The sequence below is a fragment of the Elephantulus edwardii genome, unplaced genomic scaffold (genome assembly GCF_000299155.1).
Source record: "Elephantulus edwardii isolate Elephantulus edwardi_28Jun2011 unplaced genomic scaffold, EleEdw1.0 scaffold00186, whole genome shotgun sequence".
NCBI lineage: Eukaryota > Metazoa > Chordata > Mammalia > Macroscelidea > Macroscelididae > Elephantulus > Elephantulus edwardii.
The window spans coordinates 1,181,807-1,202,937 of record NW_006399936.1 but is presented as its reverse complement, the minus strand read 5'-3'; the positions used below and the strand labels follow the sequence as shown (position 1 = coordinate 1,202,937).

The 21,131-nt window shown below is 47.6% G+C and overlaps 1 protein-coding gene across 1 annotated transcript in view; it reads right to left on the bottom strand.

Moving 5' to 3' along the window:
* Window positions 1-126: 126 nt before the first annotated feature.
* PRSS36 (protease, serine, 36) overlaps window positions 127-21,131 on the bottom strand; it is a 49,852-nt gene continuing 28,847 nt past the window's right edge. Inside the window, exons 3-16 of the mRNA XM_006896598.1 lie at window positions 9,864-9,899; window positions 9,658-9,693; window positions 9,125-9,293; window positions 8,317-8,597; window positions 5,420-5,586; window positions 3,313-3,562; window positions 3,075-3,204; window positions 2,578-2,834; window positions 2,329-2,492; window positions 1,669-1,906; window positions 1,419-1,560; window positions 872-1,137; window positions 653-774; window positions 127-405 (exon numbers count right to left, since the gene is read on the bottom strand). Coding sequence (XP_006896660.1) covers window positions 127-405; window positions 653-774; window positions 872-1,137; window positions 1,419-1,560; window positions 1,669-1,906; window positions 2,329-2,492; window positions 2,578-2,834; window positions 3,075-3,204; window positions 3,313-3,562; window positions 5,420-5,586; window positions 8,317-8,597; window positions 9,125-9,293; window positions 9,658-9,693; window positions 9,864-9,899 — 2,537 coding nt within the window. The remainder of the gene's footprint in view (window positions 406-652; window positions 775-871; window positions 1,138-1,418; window positions 1,561-1,668; window positions 1,907-2,328; window positions 2,493-2,577; window positions 2,835-3,074; window positions 3,205-3,312; window positions 3,563-5,419; window positions 5,587-8,316; window positions 8,598-9,124; window positions 9,294-9,657; window positions 9,694-9,863; window positions 9,900-21,131) is intronic.

The window sequence follows — 21,131 nt, the reverse complement described above, 5'->3', positions numbered from 1 at the left end:
CCAGACAACAAGGAGGAGGCCTAATTGTTTGGAGCTGCCTCTGTGGGTGGAACAGTCTCCAGGTTGGACCACATTCCAGTGATGGCCAGAAGATGTGTAGATGGTAGTGATCCAGGGACTCAGGGCTCAGCTCTGGATCAAGAAGGTCAGCAGCAGCAGCAGCAGTAGCAGCAGTGTGGCTTTAGGGGAGCCCGAGGCCCCGGCAATGTCCGGACAGAGGTCATTATCCTTAGGAAGCCAGCTGGGAAAGTCGCTGGGGGGCAGTAAGTAGACTTCCCCTATGGTCTCAGAGATCCACTTCTCATCAATGGCCGCAAACAGCTCCCGGCTCCCTCGAATTGCCATGCCCATGAAGGCCCAGGAGCCTGTTTCCGTCTGGCACAGGAGTGGAGGTGCCGAGGTCACCTGCAGAATCAGGATCCAGACTAAAGAGGCCTGAACCAGGAAATACTTTGCCCTGGTCCCCTTCACTTTCTGCTAGAATTAAGGCAGAAAACACCTGTCTCTTCCTTCTTTAGACCGCTCCAAAGTCTAGCCAGAAAGCACTGCTTTGTACCCAGGACTGAGAATTTCAATCCCTGTCTCTCTGATAGTCCAACCACACCCAGTACTGTCTTTCCCCTCCCAGACCAGGCTGCGCAGTCCCCTGTACCTCACACATGTCTTCCTGCCCTTTTGCATACAGGACACAGAGGGTCCCTAAAGGCGGAGCACCCTGATACAGGCAGTGACAGAGTTGTGGTGTCAGAATAGAGACAGCAGCAGCCACCGGGACTATAAAAAGGAAAGCAGGTTATTCCAAGGATCTAGCCTCCAGTCACTCTACACCTCCCCAAGACCCAGGGCTCTGGTCTCTGGCCCCTCTGCTCACCTCGGTCCTGGGGGTCCTTCCAGCCCAGGACCCAGCAGCTGGCCCTCTGAGGGATGCCCCCTGAGTGGAGGCAGATGGGCAGAGCTGATGAGGAAGGCTCCACCCGAGCGCTCAGCTCCAGGAGGGCCATGGGGGACTGGAGTCCCTGGTGCTGGGGCAGGCGGATGCTGACGACGGATCGGGACAGCTGGTGGCCCTGTGGGATGGGACTGGACCCTGCCCGGCCTAGGTACACTTGGATATAGGGTAACGTTGGAGAGCCCAGTCTGTAGGAACAAGGCCACAGTCATGTCACTTTCTGTTCCACATACTACTAATGAAGTCTTCTCCAGCCCAGGGCAAAGGGTGGAATGCATCCTTAAGATCACACCATCAATTCTTCCATTAGTCTAAATGTCTCCTGTTTAACACACCTTATAGCAAAATTTATTTACACCTTATTCTGTAAAAGCCCCAAAGGAAGACTACCTCACTGTTCTAAGGGTACTTGGATCCAGCCCCCCATATTTCCTTGTAGCCTCTTGCCCAGGAGATGGGTGAGGCTCACCTGAAGATACAATGGGTGGCTGCCAGGACCCAGCCTGGAGCCACGAGGATCCCAGTGCAGACTCGCTCACCAGCCACGTGCACCTCTGCCAAAAAGGGCCACAGGACCCCTTTCTGAGGAATTTGTGGCTGCAGGCCACAGGCTGGAAAGAGAAGGTAGCCAGTTTAGTGAGGACTCCATGGCTGACATCCCCCCTCATACCTCAGCCTTTGCTGAGCACTCTCAGGAAGCCCTGAGCCCCCTTCCTCACCACCATGCTCTGTGTGTGGCGGACAAGTCTGTGTCTCTGTTTCCTCCCTCTCCGGTCCCCAGTTCCAATCTAGCTGGTCCTCCAGGTAGACTTCCTTAGTTACACGGCGGATCCATGGGCCGTGGGGATGCAGCGGATAGAAGGCTCTGGGCCGGAGGCAGCTACTCCAGGGCTCTTTAATCCCAGCCAGGAACCAGGTACCTGCCTCCTGGCACACAAGGCTCCAGCGCGAGTCGTTCTGCAGCAAGAGAATGTGTTAGGAAGTGTGTTGCACAAGCAAGCTAGCTAGAGAGTTGTGGGGCTTTTTCAGACTCCAGACAGAGCCTCTTGTGCTTGGCTAGAACAATTTTCACTTCCTCCATGCCAGCTTCCCATACGAACCTATTCAAGAGTTCAGCTTTCACCTTAAAGCATCTTTAAACCCAGGAGCAGCAAGGTAAAGAAGCCATTGCTGTTCTGGAGCCTTGCCAGTCCCTATGACACGCCCCGGCCGAGCCACGCCCACAGAGCTCCATGACCACACCCCTAACGGAGCAGGCTCCACCTCCACTTTCCCCTCCTCGTGAGTGGGCCGTCCCTCAGGCCCCACCCCCGGATCCCTCGGCCTCTCACAAAGTTCTGTTCAAACCGCCTTCCGCAGGCTCCGCCCCCGCCGCTCACCCAACATTGGCCCGCCTCTTCCTCCTCCTGATAGGCGGGGCAGAGCACATGCGGCTGGCCCTGAGGAGGCGGCACTGACGCCCCCTGGCCGCCGTAGAGGCAATGACACCACCAGCGGCTCAGCAGCTCCGCCTCCAGCAGCGCGCTAGGACCAGGTACTTGCTCTATTGGGAAGAGAGGGGACAGGTGCTCAGAGATAGTCACCCACGCACCGCGGCACTGTCCGTCTCGCTCGGGGCTTCCGCTCACCTCCTTGGCCCCAGGGAGCCAGGCGGCAATGGCTCCCGGGCAAGAAATAGTGATTCTGGTTGGGTAGGCACACGGCCCCCGGGACCTCGCTCAGGTTCAGGGGTGTCTGCAGCTGCAGCAGCATCAGGTCTGAGGCGTTATCCTTGGAGGCGTTCACGTGAGGCACAAGGCTCAGTACCCGCTCTAGGCGAGGTCTCGAGGGCAGCAGCACGCGCCAGGCGTCGAGGTCGTGGCTGTGGGAGATGTTGCTGTGGGGTGAAGAGGCATCACACGCATGGGCTTGAACTTCAGACTCTTGATCTCCAGTCTAGGATCCTGCATTGGGACTGGACCTCACGTCCTTCCTGGAACCCCCTTCCTCTCTCTTCATTTGTTCCCACCACTCAGATCCCACATCCTTGACTGAATTTGCACTATCATCTCTCCACACCCCCAGGGGGAAGGGCTAGGACCCTTCAGATCATGTCTCAGGCTATTGGGGGAAGGTTCTCACTCACTCTGGAAAGCAGCTGGCAGGTGCCAAGATCCAGCTCTCAGAAACCAGCACTCCGTAGCAGGGTCTGGAACCTGGCACCATCACCTGGGCCTCCCAGGGCCAGTCCCCTGGCCACTGGGCCTTTCCACACTCTGAGGGGCGAGAAGTCTGGTTCAGGAGCCTGCTGACACCCAACAAGGCTCCACTAGGATTCACATCTTTAATCTCCAGCGCATATCCAGGGGGTCCTGCCCTCTTACCTGGCAGTGCCATGGTGCAGTTCTCCTCTGTAGGCTCCTGAGGGTCTGGCTGGAGCCCCTCTGGCTGTGCTGGAAAAGCAGGCCCAGGCTCTGAGCCCATCAACTGTTCCCGGATCCATGTCTCATAAGCAGCCACATCTGTGAAGATTCCTGGTCGATTCCTCCGTCCACAGCCAAGGCCAAAGCTGGTGATTCCCACCTGGAACCAGTGTCCGCCTTCCTCACAGACCAGAGGTCCCCCGGAGTCACCCTGGTGGTAGATGACTACTGGTCAGTTCAGGGACCCACCACCTTGTCCTCAGCCTCTTGGTAAACCATTGTCATTTCTTCTCAGCACCACGTACAACATATAGTGCCTTCCCTCTGTGACCTCAGGGCCCACCGAAGAACCGTGTGACTTGGCGAACCTACCCCGGACCCTTCCTTGGATGTGCCTTCTCTGGATCCACTACCAACTTTACATGGAAGAAAGAGTGAAGAAGCTGAAAGCCAAGAGGACCCAGCACATGCAAGAAAGATCTCAGGACTAAATATTCAATAAGTAGTTCAGACAAGCCCTGCTGTTTTGGTTTTTTTTTTAGCTTTGAAGTTCAACCAGTTGAAAGAAAATCAGAAATGTTGGGATTCAGGAGAAAGAAGCTATTAGGAACAGGCTAGCTGAAAGTAGCAACAAGGGGCCTTCTGAAAGCAAATGAGGAAGAGGAGGAACTATAATAAACAAATCACAATGCCTCTGGGGCCATCAACTTAACACCAAGCCACTGCCCCTAAGATGTCTCTTTAAGGCAGGTCAGCCTGTGAGAAGGTCACCAAGAAGCCTCAGGATCACCCAGTCCTGTGTCGCAACTGCCCACATGTGGCTATTTTAGTTCAGAATGTTTAAGGGGAAAATTTACTTGCTCGTTCACAAGAGCCACGTTTCAAATATTCAACAGCTAGACGTGGTCACTGAACTGGATAGTGCAGGTACACAACATTTCTATCATCACAGAAGGTTCTATAGAACAGCACGTGGCTAGAGGAATTTGTCATGCTTTTCAAGAAAACAGAAGATTCTGCTCATAAAGTCTGAGACTTCAGAACTGGGAAGACCTTTGAAGATCATCCAGCTAGAGGTTTCACTACCACCGTGTTCATACCTGCTTGAATGCCTAAAGAAAATGTATTTCATTTTGCAAAAAGGTTCTGGGCAAAATGGTTAAGATATATTTTGACTTTTGGGTAATTATTTGTAACATTCCCTCCTGGGAAGCATGGATTTATTTTTCAGTGACCATTTATTGAACATCTACTAAATAATAGGTGCTGTGCTAGGAGCTGTGATGTGGGCTAATGTTATTACTAATACACATTGCCGTGGAGGAGAAACCAACTCATAGCTGACCCTCCAGCTATTGGAGATCACCCCTCTTTTCCCCTCAAAGCCTCTGATGGATTGGAAACAGCAGAGAGGCGCCACCTTCAGGTTAGCAGTGCAAATCTCTACAAATCATGCCTCCAGAGCTCCCCTGTTAGTAATAGCTAATATATATTTAACCCTTATTAAAGGCCAGGTGCTGTTTCTAACAATTTTACAAGCAAGAGTTAATTTAATTCTCATAATAGTCCCATTAGATGAGTGGCATTATTAACTCCAGCGTCTAGCTGAAGAGCTTGGAGCACAGGGAGGTAGAGTATTTTAGCCGAGGTCACACAGTTAGTAAGTGGTGCTACTGGTCTTCTGACTAAATTCACTCCACTCTGGGATCCTACACTTTACTGGATCGTAATACCATACGTAGCAGGGCCCACTGGCTGAATCTCAAGTTCTGTCCTGTCATCCTCACTCCAATCCCACCCGTTGGCATTCTGTTTTGTTTTGTTTTCTTGTTGTGTGCCATTGAATCTGATCTGATTGGCACAGGACAGGATTGCCCCTCCTCCAGCAGAGCATCTGGTGGATTTGAATAGGCCACCAGAGCTCCCTTCCATTGGCATTCTTGCTGCCTTTTCACACATAACCCCCAGAGAGGTGGGAGATACGACATTTGTCTGCTCCTCACAACCATTTCCCATTGGCTAGGGGTCTGCCTGCTCCTCCCACGTAGGTTCAAGGGCCTCACCTCACCTGGCAGCTATCTTTGCGGCCCTTTGTGAAGCCAGCACACAGCATCTTTGGCAATAGCTCTAAGGTGAGGTTGAAGGGACCAGGTCTGCTGTAAAGGCATTGACAAGCAGCCTCTCCTATCAGCTTTAACTCTACTTCCTGTAGTGTCCAAGGTTCAGGTAAAGGATCTGGGGGGAGAATCAGAGAGACTATGAGGCAGGGATGGGGTCCCCACTCCATCAAGGCTTAGACTTGTCCCCTTCCAGCTTCTTCCTGGACACCTCAGAGCACCAAATCCAAAGCCGTCTTGTCTTCCTGCCTCCATCTGACCTTCGTTCTGTCTCTGCTCTTCATCCTGTTTTCACTTCGAGAATGGCCCCTTCAAGCGCCACGTGAGAGCATCTGTGCATGGTTGTGCATAGTATGCACTGCACAAAAGCTCCAATCAACAAAAGACACGCATGGGGCAGAAATCAGCAAGCCTGGAGCCCTGATACGGGGTTGTAGTGAGACACTTCTTTTTCTGCAGAGATATCATATAGATTGTTGTTGTCATTCACTATTGAGTTGGCTCCAACTCAGTGACCCTAGTACAATCAGAACGTCATCCCGCCATTCTCATAACATCCATTGTGCTTTTGACCATTACTACAATTACCATGGCAGTCTGTCTGATTCAGGATCTTGCTGTCTTTCACTGACTTTCTACTTCCCCAAATATGACGTCCTTTCTCAAGGACTGGCCCTTCTTGACAATGTAGCCAAAGACAAAAAGCAAAATGCCACACTTGGCATCTGGGCATTGTCACTGATCTTTCAGTGCCCTCTCCCCAGTCGCTTCCCAGACCCCAAACCTCTGTCGTCTTGCCTTCTTAGCAGTCCCACGGCAACTGCCCTAGTTCAGGCAGCATAACCTTGGACCTAGATGACATCCCAGCCTCCTCATTGGTCCCTTTCTCTCTCAGTGCACCCTTCACTTGCTGCTGCCAGAGGAATGTTCCTAAAACCCAGCTGTGATTTGACAAGAATAAATGGATCCCATTGTCTAAACCTGGTGCCTCAGCCCTTTCCTGAGGTGAACTCACTTGATGAGAATGAAGTCTTGGGCTCTAGAAAAGGGTGGGGCAAAGTGTGGCTAAGACTCCGTCCCTTTTCACCCCAGAGCTCAGGGGGTAGGAAATTCGGAGATCGTCTGGAAATCTCTGGGCCTGGTGGGGGCCTCTGACCTTCAGACTGACCATAAGACCTTCAAAGCTCAGATTTAGCCTCTACTGCCTGTTTTCCACTCTAGCAAGCAAAAATTATGATGATGATGATGATGATGATGATGATGTGCGTGTGTACCGTCAAATCAGATCTGACTGGTACAGGAGGAGATTTGCCCCTCCTTCTCCAGCACAGCATCTGGTGGATTCGAACCACAAACCTCTAGGATTGCAGTGCAGTTTCTTGCCATTAGGCTTCCAGAGCTCCCTAGGGTGGCCCTTCTTAATCTAACATTAATCTTCCACAGGCCCCCAGGATCACTCCCACCCTCTTCCTTTCTGCAAGGCTGGTCTATATCCTGTCTTCCTAAAACCACTCTGGAAATCTGCTCTGGGTTCCTATTATCATAGTGTGGCCTTTGTATCCCCATGGACTTCCCTGATGCTCACAGGGATTCTTCTTGTTGCCTGCCTTGCTGAGGAGGCCTAAGGTCCCAGCAGGTAGAGACTGGCTTCTCTTCCTGAAGCCCCTGCCTAAAGCCCATGGCTGGTACTGGTCTGGTCACAGTGATATGGACTCAGTGGGGAAGCAGGGAAAGGTAACAGTGCATGATGGGTCATGGCACAGTGCAAACTGTGGTCTGGTTTCTCTCCACATCTCCTAACATACTCTGCTCATTGCTGTTCAATTAGTACTGGCTTACGGCTTCAGTGGGTTTTCAGGGGCTGTAAAATCACATTAGAGGAAATTGCTCATCTTTTTCTCTTGGATCCGTGGATCTTTCTCTCATGGATGGTGGATTTGAACCGCCAGAGAGGCACTAACTTTGTTTAGCTGCGACTCGCTTTTGTACATATCCTGTTGAACTCCCCATACCTGGTGCATTAAAGATGCCCAAGAGAGATGGTTGAATTGAGCAGAGAGAAGACAGAAGGTGGGGTGTGGAGACAGAGATGAGGGTAGCATATAGGTGAGAAGGGGAAGGAAGGAAAGAGGGCAGAAACACATTTGCTGAGCACCTGCTGTCTGCCAGCTACTGTGCGTTGGCATTTTAATGTTGATTCTCAAAGAGACAATATCGAAAATACGGTAATTACTGCTATACCAGGCACTGTGCTACAAACTTGGTGTGGAATTTTAAATTCAATACTCTCTTCCCCTAACAACCGCCCGAAGTGGGGCTACAATTTTCCCCAGTCTCTTGGCAAGTGCTGTCTCCTTGAGTGCAACTCATAGTGACCCTGTGGACAACAGCCCCGAGCCCTGTCCCATCCTCCGCTGTCCTCAGCATCTCTGACACACTTGAGCCCATTGCTGCACTCACTGTGGTAATCCATCTCACTGAAGGTCTTCCTCTCTTTTGCTGAGCCTCTCTACCTTCCTTTCCGAGCGTGATGTCTCTTACCAAGGACCCGCCCCTCGTAAACAACGTGGCCAAAGCATGTGAAGAAGCTTCGTCTCCAAGGAACACTCTGGCTACACTTTTCCCAGACATACCTGATTGTTTTTATGGAGGAGGAAAGGGGCAGAACCAGGCTCAGCGCTTCCTAATCAGAACCCTAAATTCGGGCAGGTGAAAGGTGGGAGGGCTAAGGAGGGAGTGGGGGGGAGAAGCTGGACCCTGGGGAGGGAGGCGCAGGGTTTCCGAGGGCCTCCCACCGGTGCGGCAGCACCCCTGTGGAACCCCTGCCCCGCCCGCAGGCTCCGTTTACCTCCCTCCTGGACGTTCCCCCAGCCGGTGGCCCAGCACGAGGTGCCGGGAACCAGGCGGTGCGTAGCGCGGGGCAGGCAGATGGGCCGCACGATGGGGCTCATGCTGACAGGCTCGTCCAGGCGCAGCAGAGCGATGTCCGCGGTGAAATTGATACTGCTGTAGTTGTCGTGCACCAGGATGGTCTCCACTTTCCGGAACAGCGTGCCGTACACGAGCCGGTTCTGGGAGTGCATTCCCAGGATCACCCACCAGTGGGCCGCGGGCAACACGGTGTCATTCCTGCGCCAAGGCAGAGGCGGGTTTAGGTTGATCCCATGACTGGTACTAGGAATGGAGGTGGGGTCAAGTGCGGATTTGGGGCGAGGGTCTAGAGGTTGGCGTGCTGTTATGCGACCTATAGCTGACCCTCTGGCGGGGTTTTCAGAGGCAGTAAATCACACTAGAGGAGATGGTCCGCAGAGGGGTTGTTGGATTCACACTGCGTGCCTTAAGGATTTGCAACGCAGCTTCTTATCACTAGGCCCCCACAGGTTGGCATAGGTTCACGGAAGACAGAAAGCCGAATCTGACTGGGAGGTGTTGCCTGAGAATGTTGGAAAGATGGGATTGGGGCCTGGCTCTGTGGCGTGGCAGGACGAGGCTGCTGGAACCCCTCTACCTCTCCCAAGAGCCACGCTGCTCAGCCAGGCGTCCAAGTTTGAGAGTGTTAGAGGGGGGCTGCTGGTCTGCAGGTAAGCCTTGTGGACAAGGGGTCTAGCTGTGGCTCGGCTTTGGCAAGAGAGAGTTCAAACAAGGCGAATACTTACTGCACAAAACAGTGGGCAGCGGAGAGGACCCAGGAGGGCGTGATGAGGGTGCCTCCGCAGACGAACTTCTTATTCAGATGCAGGCTCACCTGCCAGGGCCAGGAGCCTGGCTGTGCATCTGAGCCCCCCACGATACGGGCGGAGGGCAGCGGCTCCCGGATTCCGCAATCTGCGACGAGGAAGCAGGGGAGTCACAGCCATGTTCATCCACCACCACCCCGGGCCACTCAGACCAAGCCCTGTTCCACACTCTGCTCTGGTTTCCCCAAGAGGAGAGGATGCTAGAGAAAGAAAGGTCTTCATGTCCCATCATCGTGTCCCCCCTCACATATTTATCTGCCTGGGGCTGCGACTCACAGTGTCTCTGAGACAGAAGGGAACCACCCCATAGGGTTTGCTAGGTTGAAATGTGTACTGGCTTTAAACTGGTTTATCAGCCCATCTCTTAACCACTATACCAACAAGACCTCCTCAGTCAGTACCCAGTCAGCCCCAGACCTCCTTTCAGGTTCCGGGGCAGGCCTCTTCCTTACCCAGATCTTCATATTCATCCAGGGCAGAGCTCAGAGCTGGCATCAGAGGGTAAAGAGAGGAAGGCTTTATGACCACCCGCCCATAATTGTAGGCTCATCTTGCTTTTCTCCAGCCCCTGCTTCCTACCTTCTCCCCCAGTTTCCTACCCTTTCAGCCCCCCCTGCCAGCATCTCCCTTCTGTCCCCGGCTTTCCCAGCTATCTCACCTGTGTCCTGGAAGGCTCCGGAGGCAGAGCTGATAGCTGGGGAGACAGAAGGAAGCAGGAGACTGGAGACCCACGAAGACTCATAGAATCTGTGATCACACCTTAAAACTCCTTTCCTCCAGTTTTACTACCTGTTCCTTTCCCCCCTTCCTCTGAAACTCCAGTCCTCCTTCTTGAGTCCCCAGCCCTCTTCTTCCGAGACCCCATTCCCCTTCTTCTAATGACTCCATACTTTACTCCCTCCTCTGACCCCCTCCTCTCCACGCAGAACCCAAGAGTCCTGCCCTACAGATGGTGGGACATAAGCCCCTCACGGTCATCCCCTGGCCTCCAGGGTTACCAAGAATCACGAAAGGGATGAGCAGGTCCCAGCGCATGGCAAGTCAATGGAGGCCCAGGGATGGGTCAAGGTCTGTGCCCCGCCTTCGCTCTGTCACCACCAAGGCAGCGCCTGTCTCCTGATGGTCCCGGGAGCAGCCCCACCCTTCCTGGCCAGAGCCCACCTCAGAATCTGAGAGGATCTGAGGCTATAAGGGGGGAAACCCAGGAACTGGAAGGCTCCACCCAAAATCCCATGAGCATCTCCCAGCTCTGACCATCAGTATGGGGGTGGAGGGGCAGGTGTCCTGGACCCTCCCAGCACCTGATGGGTGGGGAACCCTGGGGACAAGAAGAAGAGAACTGCCTGGGGCTAGGAATCCAGTGTTCTGTGTGACTAGTGAGTGAGGGCTAAGGGTTAGCAGTGACCCTGGAGACAAGGAAGGTGGTCCCTGTCCCTATGACTCACCCGAGACCTCACCTCTGTTTGGGGTGCGGCTGCCCCAGTGGCCTGCCTTTTTCTTCTCACACAGCTCTGGTTACTGGAGTTGCTGGCCAGGTTCTGACGGGAGCTCTGGGGAATTCAATCTCATCCCAACAAAAGGATCATAGATTCTGGCAGGCTGGGTAAAGCATGGGGATCCCGGGAGGGGGGCTGGGAAGGCTGAAAAGGCTTCACCTCTCTCCATGTTAAGTACTCTCAGGTGCTCTGCCTTTTACTTTATGTGCAACCTTGAGAGAACCATTCCGTCTTTATGAGTTAGAGTAAATTCCGAAAGTAGATTTTAGAGAGGAATGAACATGAGTTTGATATATCTATGTCCTGTGGACGTACAGTCCCCACCTACATTTTTCTCCCTTAGACTTTATTGGGCACTTTTTTTAATGCATCGATAGCAACGGCAGCTATTAGAAAGAGACCTGGGTAACTGTTTGAAATGAAAGATGTGGGTGTGTGCTGCAAATGATTGTTTTTACAGAGCATTGTATAAGTCAAAGGTCATTTTAAAGACAAGAAAGAAACAAAAGACCAAAAAGGATGCCAGTACAGACTCTGAAACTTGCTCAAGCATGTGGGAAAGCTGAAGTGAATGGACAATATGATGGGTCATCAAAGGACTGGATGGAGACACACAGATTTCAAAGGGCATGTATTGGAAACTTTCAGACCTTCAAAAATGGTTCATTCTGGATCACAATTAAAACAAAGTTAAGCTGGCTGTCTCTGTTTTCCCTTGTTATGTACTTTCAGAACTAACCATAACCTATCTCCTATTAAAACCCACCTTAAATTGCACTTCTACTTTCCTTTTTTTTTCTAAGAAAATTTTTTTAATTGTGATTTTAGTGAAAATTTACAGAAAGGTTGGACTTTGATTCATTCACTGATATACTTTTCACCCTGCCCCCTTTTCATCTTTCCCTGATTCACTTTGTAATGCATTCCTTGCTCCAATTCTTTGCAGGTAGTCCTTTCTTTTACCTATTCTGGTTCTGTATTCATGATCTATACACTCTTTTGTTTTTTTGTTTGTTTGGTTTTTATCAAATTGTGATTTTAATGAAAGTTTACAGAGAAGTTGCATTTTTTTAAGGTTTCTTTGTTGTTGTTGTTGTTATGTGCCGTCGAGTCGCTTGCAACTCATAGCGACCCTGTGTACAACAGCCCTAAACTCTGCTCTGTCCTGTGCCAATCGCACTGTCTCTGACACTCCCATCCCAATTATCCCAGTCACTGAATCAATCCACCTCATGGAGGGCCTTTTCCTCCTGCGCCGTCCCTCCACCCTCCCAAGCATGATGTCCTTCTTCAAGGACCGGTCTCTCCTCACAACATGTCCAAAGTATGTTCTCAGAATCCTTGCCTCCAAGGAGCCACCCGGTTTAACCCTTTCCAGGACAAATCTGTTTGTTTTCCTAGCAGTCCATGGTATTCTAAATACTCTTCTCCAGCACCACAGCTCAAAGGCATCAATTCTCCTTCTATCCTCCTTGGTCATTGTCCAACTCTCTGATGCTTAACAAGTGATTGTGAAGACCATGGCTTCTTTAGTTTAGTGTTTTTTTTTTTTATTTTAATGAACATTTACAGAGATTTTGGGTTTCCATTCATTCATTGTTGCACTTTTCTCCCTGCCCACCCCTCCCCCCCAGTTTGCTCTTCTCTTTGAAAAGTAAAAGAAAAATTCCTTCATTGGTATACAATACCCACCCCACTCCACCCCAACCTTCATTCTGGACTCTTGTGAAACCGTAATACCCTATCATCATGTATCTCTTTAACATGTTCTCTCTTTCATCTGTTTCAATGCAGTATACATAATTTATCCAGTTTTTCTCTTATCTCAACCCTGATATCACTCCCATTCTACAACAGTGGCATTCACTTAGCATAATGTCCTCCAGAGTCACCCAGTTTGAATAATATTGCGTGAGTTCCTTGTTTTTCAATGCAGCATAGTATTCCATTGTGTGGATATACCACAGCTTCTCTATCCATTTGTTCATGGGGAAAAGTTTCATTTTTATTCAGTCATTGTTGCATGTTTCCTCCCTACCCCCGTTTTCTTTTTTTAAAAGAAAATATTCATTCATTATTGTATAATTTCCTCCCTTCCAACCCCCCCCCCAATTCACTTTGCTATGCACCTCTTATTCTGGACTGCTATAATGCAAATAATGCCTAACAATATATTCCTTTTAAACAGTTTTGTCCTTGATCTGTTTAAGTACAGTGTTCATTATTTATCTGCTCTTTTCTTAATTTCTCCCTAACCCCCATGTCAGTCCTGTTTTATAACAGTGGTGTTATGCATTATTTGTCCTTTGTGATTGAGAGATTTCACTCAGCATAATGTCCTCCAGGGTTACCCATGTTGTATAATATTTTATGAGTTCCTTGTTTTCAGTGCCGTGTAGTATTCCACTGTGTGAATGTGCCATAGTTTTTCTATCCATTCATTTGTTGATGGATACTTAGGCTGCTTCCATCTCTTTGCTATTGTGAATAACGCAGCAATCATATGGGTGTGCATATATCTGTTTGGGAAGCAGCTCTGGTTTCCTTAAGATATATTCCTAGTAGTGGAATTGCTGGATCAAATAGTAAATTCTATTTTCAACTTATTGAGAAAGCACCATAGTGCTTTCTATAGTGGTTGCACCATTTTACACTCCCACCAGCAGTGAATAAGGGTTCCAATCTCTCCATAACCTCTCCAGTCTTTATTGTTTGCTGGTCTGTTGAACTTTGCTATTGTTACAGGGGTTCTGCATGTTTTTTATCCTGGTATTATTGATTTGGATTGACTTAACTGACTCCACCCCCTTCTTGCTTTTGTAGTATGATTTGATTATTATCTAAATAGTTATTAGCATAGATAGTATGGTCTGTTGGAATCCCCCCCCCATACAATCCCCTTCCCTAAAGGGCACTGTTGAAAACCCAAACTTGTCCAAACTGCCACCTCTTGATGTTGTTGTTGTTTGATGCCATCGAGTCGTAGATGACTCATAGCGACCCTATGAACGAACAGCCTGAGCACTGTTCGTACATAGAGTTTCCAGAGGCAAGCCATTTGGAAGCGGATGCTGCTCCTGCTTCCAGGCTTGATTTAGTCGGGAAGCTCCAGCCAACACTGTCCACCATGGGTGCCCATTACCACGATTGGCACATCACTGTCACAGTCTTGAGCATCACTCTGGGGACAGAGCAAACCTGCACATCAAACACATTCCCAGAAAAGCAGTCAACTCCAAAAGCTTGCCATGATTCCTGTGCTCACACCACCATGCTAGACTGCTATTCATTTTCGTGTATGTAAGTTTTTCCTAAAACAATAAATTGGTTAAAAATGGTTCAATTATAAAACATCTTCAGTCAGTTTTGAACCATTTTTTGTATGTATCATATGTTAAGCCATTTGCTTTATAAATGAAAATTCACTGGCTTGTTTGTATAGTGAAAATATTTTTTTAAAACTGTAAAAAATTTAAATAAACTGTGAAAAACTGTGAAAAAAAAACCCCTATAAATTGAAGTCTTTCAGCTTGACTCCTGGTTGGTTTTCAGGTCTTTATGTGAACATTAATGATGAGGGACTTTCCCCCTTGGGATTGAACTTGAACAGGGCTACTCAGGAATACTTAACAAATTATTATAATACAACATGCAAAGATCTGGAATAAGAAAATCAGAAGAAAACATTTGGCTTTTCTCAACTCAATGAACTGAAGAAAAACCACATCGAGCCTCAAATTGCAATAGTGATGAAGTCTATAGATAAAATATTGACTGATCCAGGAAGCATCAAAAGATAATGGAATAAATAGACTATTTGTACCCCCAAAAAAGAATTACTTAATACTCACTCATTTTAGGAAGTAGTATGTAGTCAATGGTATTGAAGGAAGAAATCCAGGCTTCATTGAAAACTTTGCTGAAAACAAGACTCCAGGAATGATAAGACTAGCAATTGAAAAACTTCATCAAATGGATGTGGGACTGGAAGTGCCCATCTGTCTATGCCAAGGTCAACTGACTGGAACAGATGGATATTTATGACCATTCCAAAGGAAAACTGATGAAAATGAATACAGAAATGAGAAAGGAAAAAAAATGGGAAAAAAGAATAAAAAAAAGAAATGAGAAATGTTGTTGTTATGTGCCGTCGAGTCGCTTGCGACTCATAGCAACCCTATGTACAACAGCCCTAAACTCTGCTCTGTCCTGTGCCAATCGCACTGTCTCTGACACTCCCATCCCGATTATCCCAGTCACTGAATCAATCCACCTCATAGAGGGCCTTCCCCTCCTGCGCCGTCCCTCCACCCTCCCAAGCATGATGTCCTTCTCCAAGGACCGGTCTCTCCTCACAACATGTCCAAAGTATGTTAGACGGAGCCTCAGAATCCTTGCCTCCAAGGAGCCACCCGGTTTAACCCTTTCCAGGACAAATCTCTTTGTTTTCCTAGCAGTCCATGGTATTCTCAATACTCTTCTCCAGCACCACAGCTCAAAGACATCAATTCTCCTTCTATCCTCCTTGGTCATTGTCCAACTCTCTGATGCATAACAGGTGATTGTGAAGACCATGGCCTGTATCAGACGCACCTTAGTATCCAGAAAGACACCATTGCTCTTCAGCACTTTGGAGAGGTCCCTAACAGCAGACTTTCCCATTGCAATGTGCCTTTTAACTTCCTGGCTGCTGGTGCCAAGACTGTTGACTATGGAGCCAAGCAAACTAAAGCTGTGTACAATCTCAATCTCTTCACCATCCATCCTGATGCTGCCAATTGGTCCAGTGGTGAGAATCTTTGTCTTCTTGACATTGAGCCTCAATCCATATTGTAGGCTGCAGTCCTTGACACTCTGCAGCAGGTGCTTCAAGTCCTCTTCATTTTCAGCAAGCAGGGTTGTGTCATCTGCATAACGCAGATTGTTGATAAATCGTCCACCAATCTTGACCCCACATTTCTCCTCATAGAGCCCAGCCTCCCGGATAATCTGTTCTGCATATAGGTTGAAAAGGTATGGAGATAGGATGCATCCCTGGCGTACGCCCTTCCCAATTTTGAACCATGCAGTGTTCCCTTGCTCTGTTCTGATGACTGCCTCCTGGTCCAAGTATAGGTTTCGCATTAGAACGATCAAGTGTTCTGGGATTCCCATTCTTCTCAGAGTCAGCCATAGTTTGTTATGATCCACACAGTCAAATGCCTTTGCATAGTCAATGAAACACAGACATACATCCCTCTGGTATTCCCTGCTTTCAGCTAAGATCCATCTAACATCAGCTACAATATCCCTAGTACCACGACCCCTTCTAAACCCAGCCTGGACTTCTGGCAGTTCTCTGCTGATGTGCTGTTCCAGTCGTTTTTGTATAATCTTCAGTAAAATCTTGCTTGCATGTGAAATCAGTGAGATTGTTCTGTAGTTTCCACACTCTGTTGGTTCACCTTTCTTTGGGATAGGAACAAATATAGATCTCTTCCAGTCAGTTGGCCAATTGGTGGTTCTCCAGATTTCTTTGCACAACTTGGTGAGCACATCCAGGGAGCATCTGTTAGCTGAAATATGTCAATTGGTATACCATCTATTCCTGGAGCCTTATTTTTTGCCATTTCCTTCAAAGCAGCCTGAACTTCTTCTTTCATCACCATAGGTTCTTGCTCATATGTTGTTTCATGAAATTCTTCTGTGTCTTCCAATTCCTTTCGATACAGTGACTCAGTATATCATTAAAATCACACTTAGGTAACTCTTTCAAAAAAGAATTAAAAAAACCCAATTGGAGCAGTACATTGACAGGAAACTGCCATGAATTCAGGCTGGATTCAGAAGAGGACGTGGAATAATGGGTAGACAGACACCAGATGGTTCTTGGTTGAAAGCAGAGAACATAAAAAAGACATTTCCTTGTATTTTATTGACTATGCAAAGTAATCAATTATGTGGCTTATACAAATGATGATGACATTGTGGAGAATGGGAATTCTAGATTACGCCATTGAGTTTATGTGGAACTGGACAGACACCATGAAGCAGTCATTCAAATGGAACAAGGTGATATATATAACATATGGCTTAAAATCAGGAAAGGTGGTGTCAGCCTTGTATCCTTTCACTGTAGTTATTCAGTGTGTAAGGGGGTTCTGGTAGCCTAGGAGCAAGACGCTGCGCTGCAATCCCAAAGGCACGGGGTTTGAGGCCACCAGCTGCTCTGTGGCATAAGGATAGAATCCTCCCTAGCAATTAACTGCCTCTGAAAACTCGACGGAGGGTCAGCTATGGGTGGTTACACAACAGCAGCAGCAACAGTGCTGAGCAAATAATCTGAAAACTGGATTATATGAAGACAAATTTGGCATCAAGATTGGAGAAAGAATCATTAACAACTTGTGATGTACATATGAGATAACTTTGTCTGTTGTAAAGAACACTTGAAACACTTAATGATGATCATAATCTTCCCCATGGATTGCTGTTGTTATGTGCCATCGAGTCACTTGTGACTCATAGCAACCCTATGTACAACAGCCCTGAAAGCTGCTCCATCCTGTGCCAACTTTACTGTCTCTGACACACCTAACCCTATTACCCTAATCACTGTATCACTGCATTTCATCAATGATCTTCCTCTCTTTCTCCGCCCTTCCACCCTTCCAAGCATGATGTCCCTCTCCAAGGACAGGTCTCTCCTTGGAACATGCCCAAAATATGTCGGGCGAAACCTCAGCATCCTTGCCTCCAAGGAGCAGGCTGGTTTCACCCTTTCTAGGATGAACCTATTTGTACTACACCTCAATATATAAAGATTATACCTCAGTATATAAAGAACACCAGGATTCTTACAATTGGACCAATAAGCAATATCACAATAACAAAAATGGGTTAAATGGGTTGTATCTCAAATGATCCCATGTTTGAGCAAATACTAAATTTTGAGACCCTTAAGTTGTATGCAGCTGTCACAAGATCCAGAAGGCAGTGATGAGTCCAGGGAGAGAGATATATCCCATTGTTGTGTTGTTATGTGCCATCAAACCACCTGCGACTCATAGTGACCCTATGTACCATAGCTCTGAAATCTACCTGGAGCCACTCTCACTGTCTCTGACACACCTACCACCTCGTCCCAATTATTGTGTCAATCAGCCTCATCTAAGGTCTTCCTCTCCTGTGCGGCCCCTCTATCTTTCCAAGCATGATGTCCTTCTCTGGGAACTGGTGCCTCTGGGCCACATGCCCAAAGGATGTGAAATGAAGCTTCAAAATTCTTGCCTCCAAGGAGCAGCCTGGTTTCACCCTCTTTGGATAAACCTGTTAGTTCTCTTGGCAGTCCATTGTATGTTCAATACTCATATATTTAAAAAGATGTTTCATATTGAAACACTGAATTAAAGGGCTCACCCTCCCAATATCCTTCTGCTGCTACTACAGAAAAAGGTATATCTTGGAGAATGTGCAGCCAGAGTGCTCCTTGGAGGCAAGATAATGAGGCTTTGTTTCACATACTTTGAACCTCTTACTAGAGGAAGTTATTCCTTGGAGGAGGACATCATGCTTGGGAAGGAGGAGGGGCAGCGAAGGAGAGACAAGACCCTCAAGCAGGTGGGTAGACATGGTGACTGCGACAATGGGCTTGAGTGTGTGAAGATGGTACAGGATTGCACAGTGTTCAGATCAGTATTCAGAGGGTTGTTATGGGTTGTACTTAACTTAATGGCACCTAACAACAACTATGGAAGAGAAGTCTTATAAACTGCAGATGTCTACTATCAATGAACTAATGTAATTTCTGGGCCAGCTCTCACAAATCTTGAAGCAGGGTCACTCAGAAACCACTCACCATTGGAATTCAAAGCAGGAAAGCAAGAATTCCTGCTATCACAGGAATTCCCATGAGCACAGACTCATGTGCCTACGCCTAAAATGAGATAAGTAGCCCCTCCGGCACCAGCAAGCCTGGTAATCACTTACTGCTCAGGAATGTGGTCCCATAATAGGCCTTCTAGACAAGGATCAGATGCACCTGATCCAAGTGATGGGCATTTTTTCATTGCTTCTTGTGCATTTGACAGTTGGATGATGAATAGAGATGAGAAGAAAAATAAAGATATGTGAGTTATGGTGTTGATGCAGAATACTGAAAAATATCCCATGGACTGTCAAAAGAACAACAAGTCTGTCCTGGAGGAGGTGCCACCAGAGTGCTCCTTAGAGGCAAGGATGGTGAAACTCCAGGTTGCAGCCTTTGGGCGTACTGTCCGGAGGGACCAGTCCTTGGGAAAAGACTTCCTGCTGGGAAAGGTGGAGGATCAGAGAAAGAGAGGAAGACCTTCAACAAGTGGACTGATACAGTGATTGTAACAATGGCTTGAGATCAAGAGCTTGGGGTACGATAGGGCAAGATTCTGATTTATAGTTTTGATAGGAGTCATAGTCAATTCTAAGGTAAGTAACAATAATAGACAAGGAACTTCATCTGCAGATGGCCGTCTTTAAAGAGTCAGATGATGTTTATGATCAATCTATATGTGCTCGCTCCCTCCAAGACCCAGAGAGTACTTCTAGCCACAGCTGAAAGGACCAGTTATCAGAAACTCAGTTTCTGGTAAAGTACAGTTAACCCCACCCCACCTGCTTGAGTGGTTTTTTTAACAAACAAACAACCCCCACCTGTGGTAAATCCCACCCTGATTGATCAACTACCATAAAGTGGAATTCTTCTTTTTAAGGGCACAAGGGATTTTCTGCATTCCTGTATCTGAAGTAACCTATAAGATTCAAATAGGTTTCCAAACTGTTACCTTGAGCTATGGCTAGCCAATTGAAGGTGGACAAATACCCAAACTACTGTGGATGGCCAATTATGGCGTGTACGGTTGGGCAGGGGAGTAGCAGAGGTATAAAAGGAGGGACAGGCATCAATTCGGGGCTCTCAGCTGGATGCTGCTTTGTCAGCACGCGGGAGCCCGGGTTCGAACTCGTAATAAACTTTGTTAATTCGGCTAATTGGCTCGGTGATCTTTTTGGGGACTCGCTCCGTTACAACCGCCATCTGGAAGGAACAATTGTTCATTTGTTTCGTTATCTAAAATTCTCCCATATAGGCCAATCTCAAATGATTCCCTCCTCCTCTCGTGAATAAATCTACTTTATACGGGGGGGGGGGAATCTACTTTATACAGATGACACCACCTTGCTTGCTGAAAGTGAGGAGAACTTGAAGGGTTTGCTGCAGAAGATCAAAGTATACAGCCTTCAATATGGAGTTCATCTCAACATGAAAACAAAATTTCTTACCACTGGACCAATAAGCAACTTCATGTTAGATGGAGAAAAGATTGAAATGGTCAACAACTTCAACTTCCTCGGAGCCACAATCAACCTCATTGGTCCTAGCAGTCAGGAAATTAGGAGATGTATTGGATTGGGCAAGTCTGCTGTCAGGGACCTCTCCAAATTATTGAGGAGTATGATGTCAGTTTGAGGACTAATGTGTGTCTGATTCAAGCCATGGTCTTTTCAATCATTTGCGATGCATCTGAGTGCATCTGAATAAAGATGATGGAAGATAAATTGAAGCCTTTGTTCTGTGGTGGTGGAGAAGAATACTGAATATCCCTTGAGCCAAAAGAACAAACAAATATGTCTCAGGAAAAGTGTAGCTAGAAAGCTCCTTAGAAGCAAGGATGGTGAAACTTCATCTCACATGCTCTGGGCATGCTGTTAGGTAGGGTGATTTCTTGAAAAGAGACCTCATGCTTGGAAAGGTGGAGAGTCAAGGAAAGAGAGGCTGACTCTCAATGAGATGAAATAACACATCGACTGCCCCAGTAGGTTTAAGTGTGTCAGAATGATGAGGATGGCACAAGAAAGGACAGGGTTCAGGTCTGTTGTTCATAGGGTCACTCTGAGTCGTACTAACAACATCAACAACAATTTATTTTTCATATCAGACATGTAATGTGCTGACATTGTAACAAAGTTTATGGGAGGCACATGTCATACAAAAACATGAACACCCAGTCATCATGCTCATGAACTGGAAAAGGATCACAACAACAACATTTAACTGGAAACAATTATTCCTTTGCTCTCATTCTCTCTTGAAGGATCACCTTAATGTTAGATTTTCACCGCTGCATAACCTATTTGTTCATTCTTTTACCTTCAGCTACTTTTTGTCCTTCCACATTTTGTCATGTGTTCTTTTATTTTAAACTTTTTTTTTTAATAACAAAATTATTTTAACAATGGAAATACAAAGGAAGAGGAACAGTTGTAAGCAGACACTGGTGATTGGGACATGGAATGTGAGAACCATGAATGTAGGAAAATGAGATATTGTTAAGGAAGAAATGGAACGCACAAATATTGACATACTAGGCATCGGTGAGATGAGATGGACTGGCATGGGGCATTTTGAGTCGGATGAC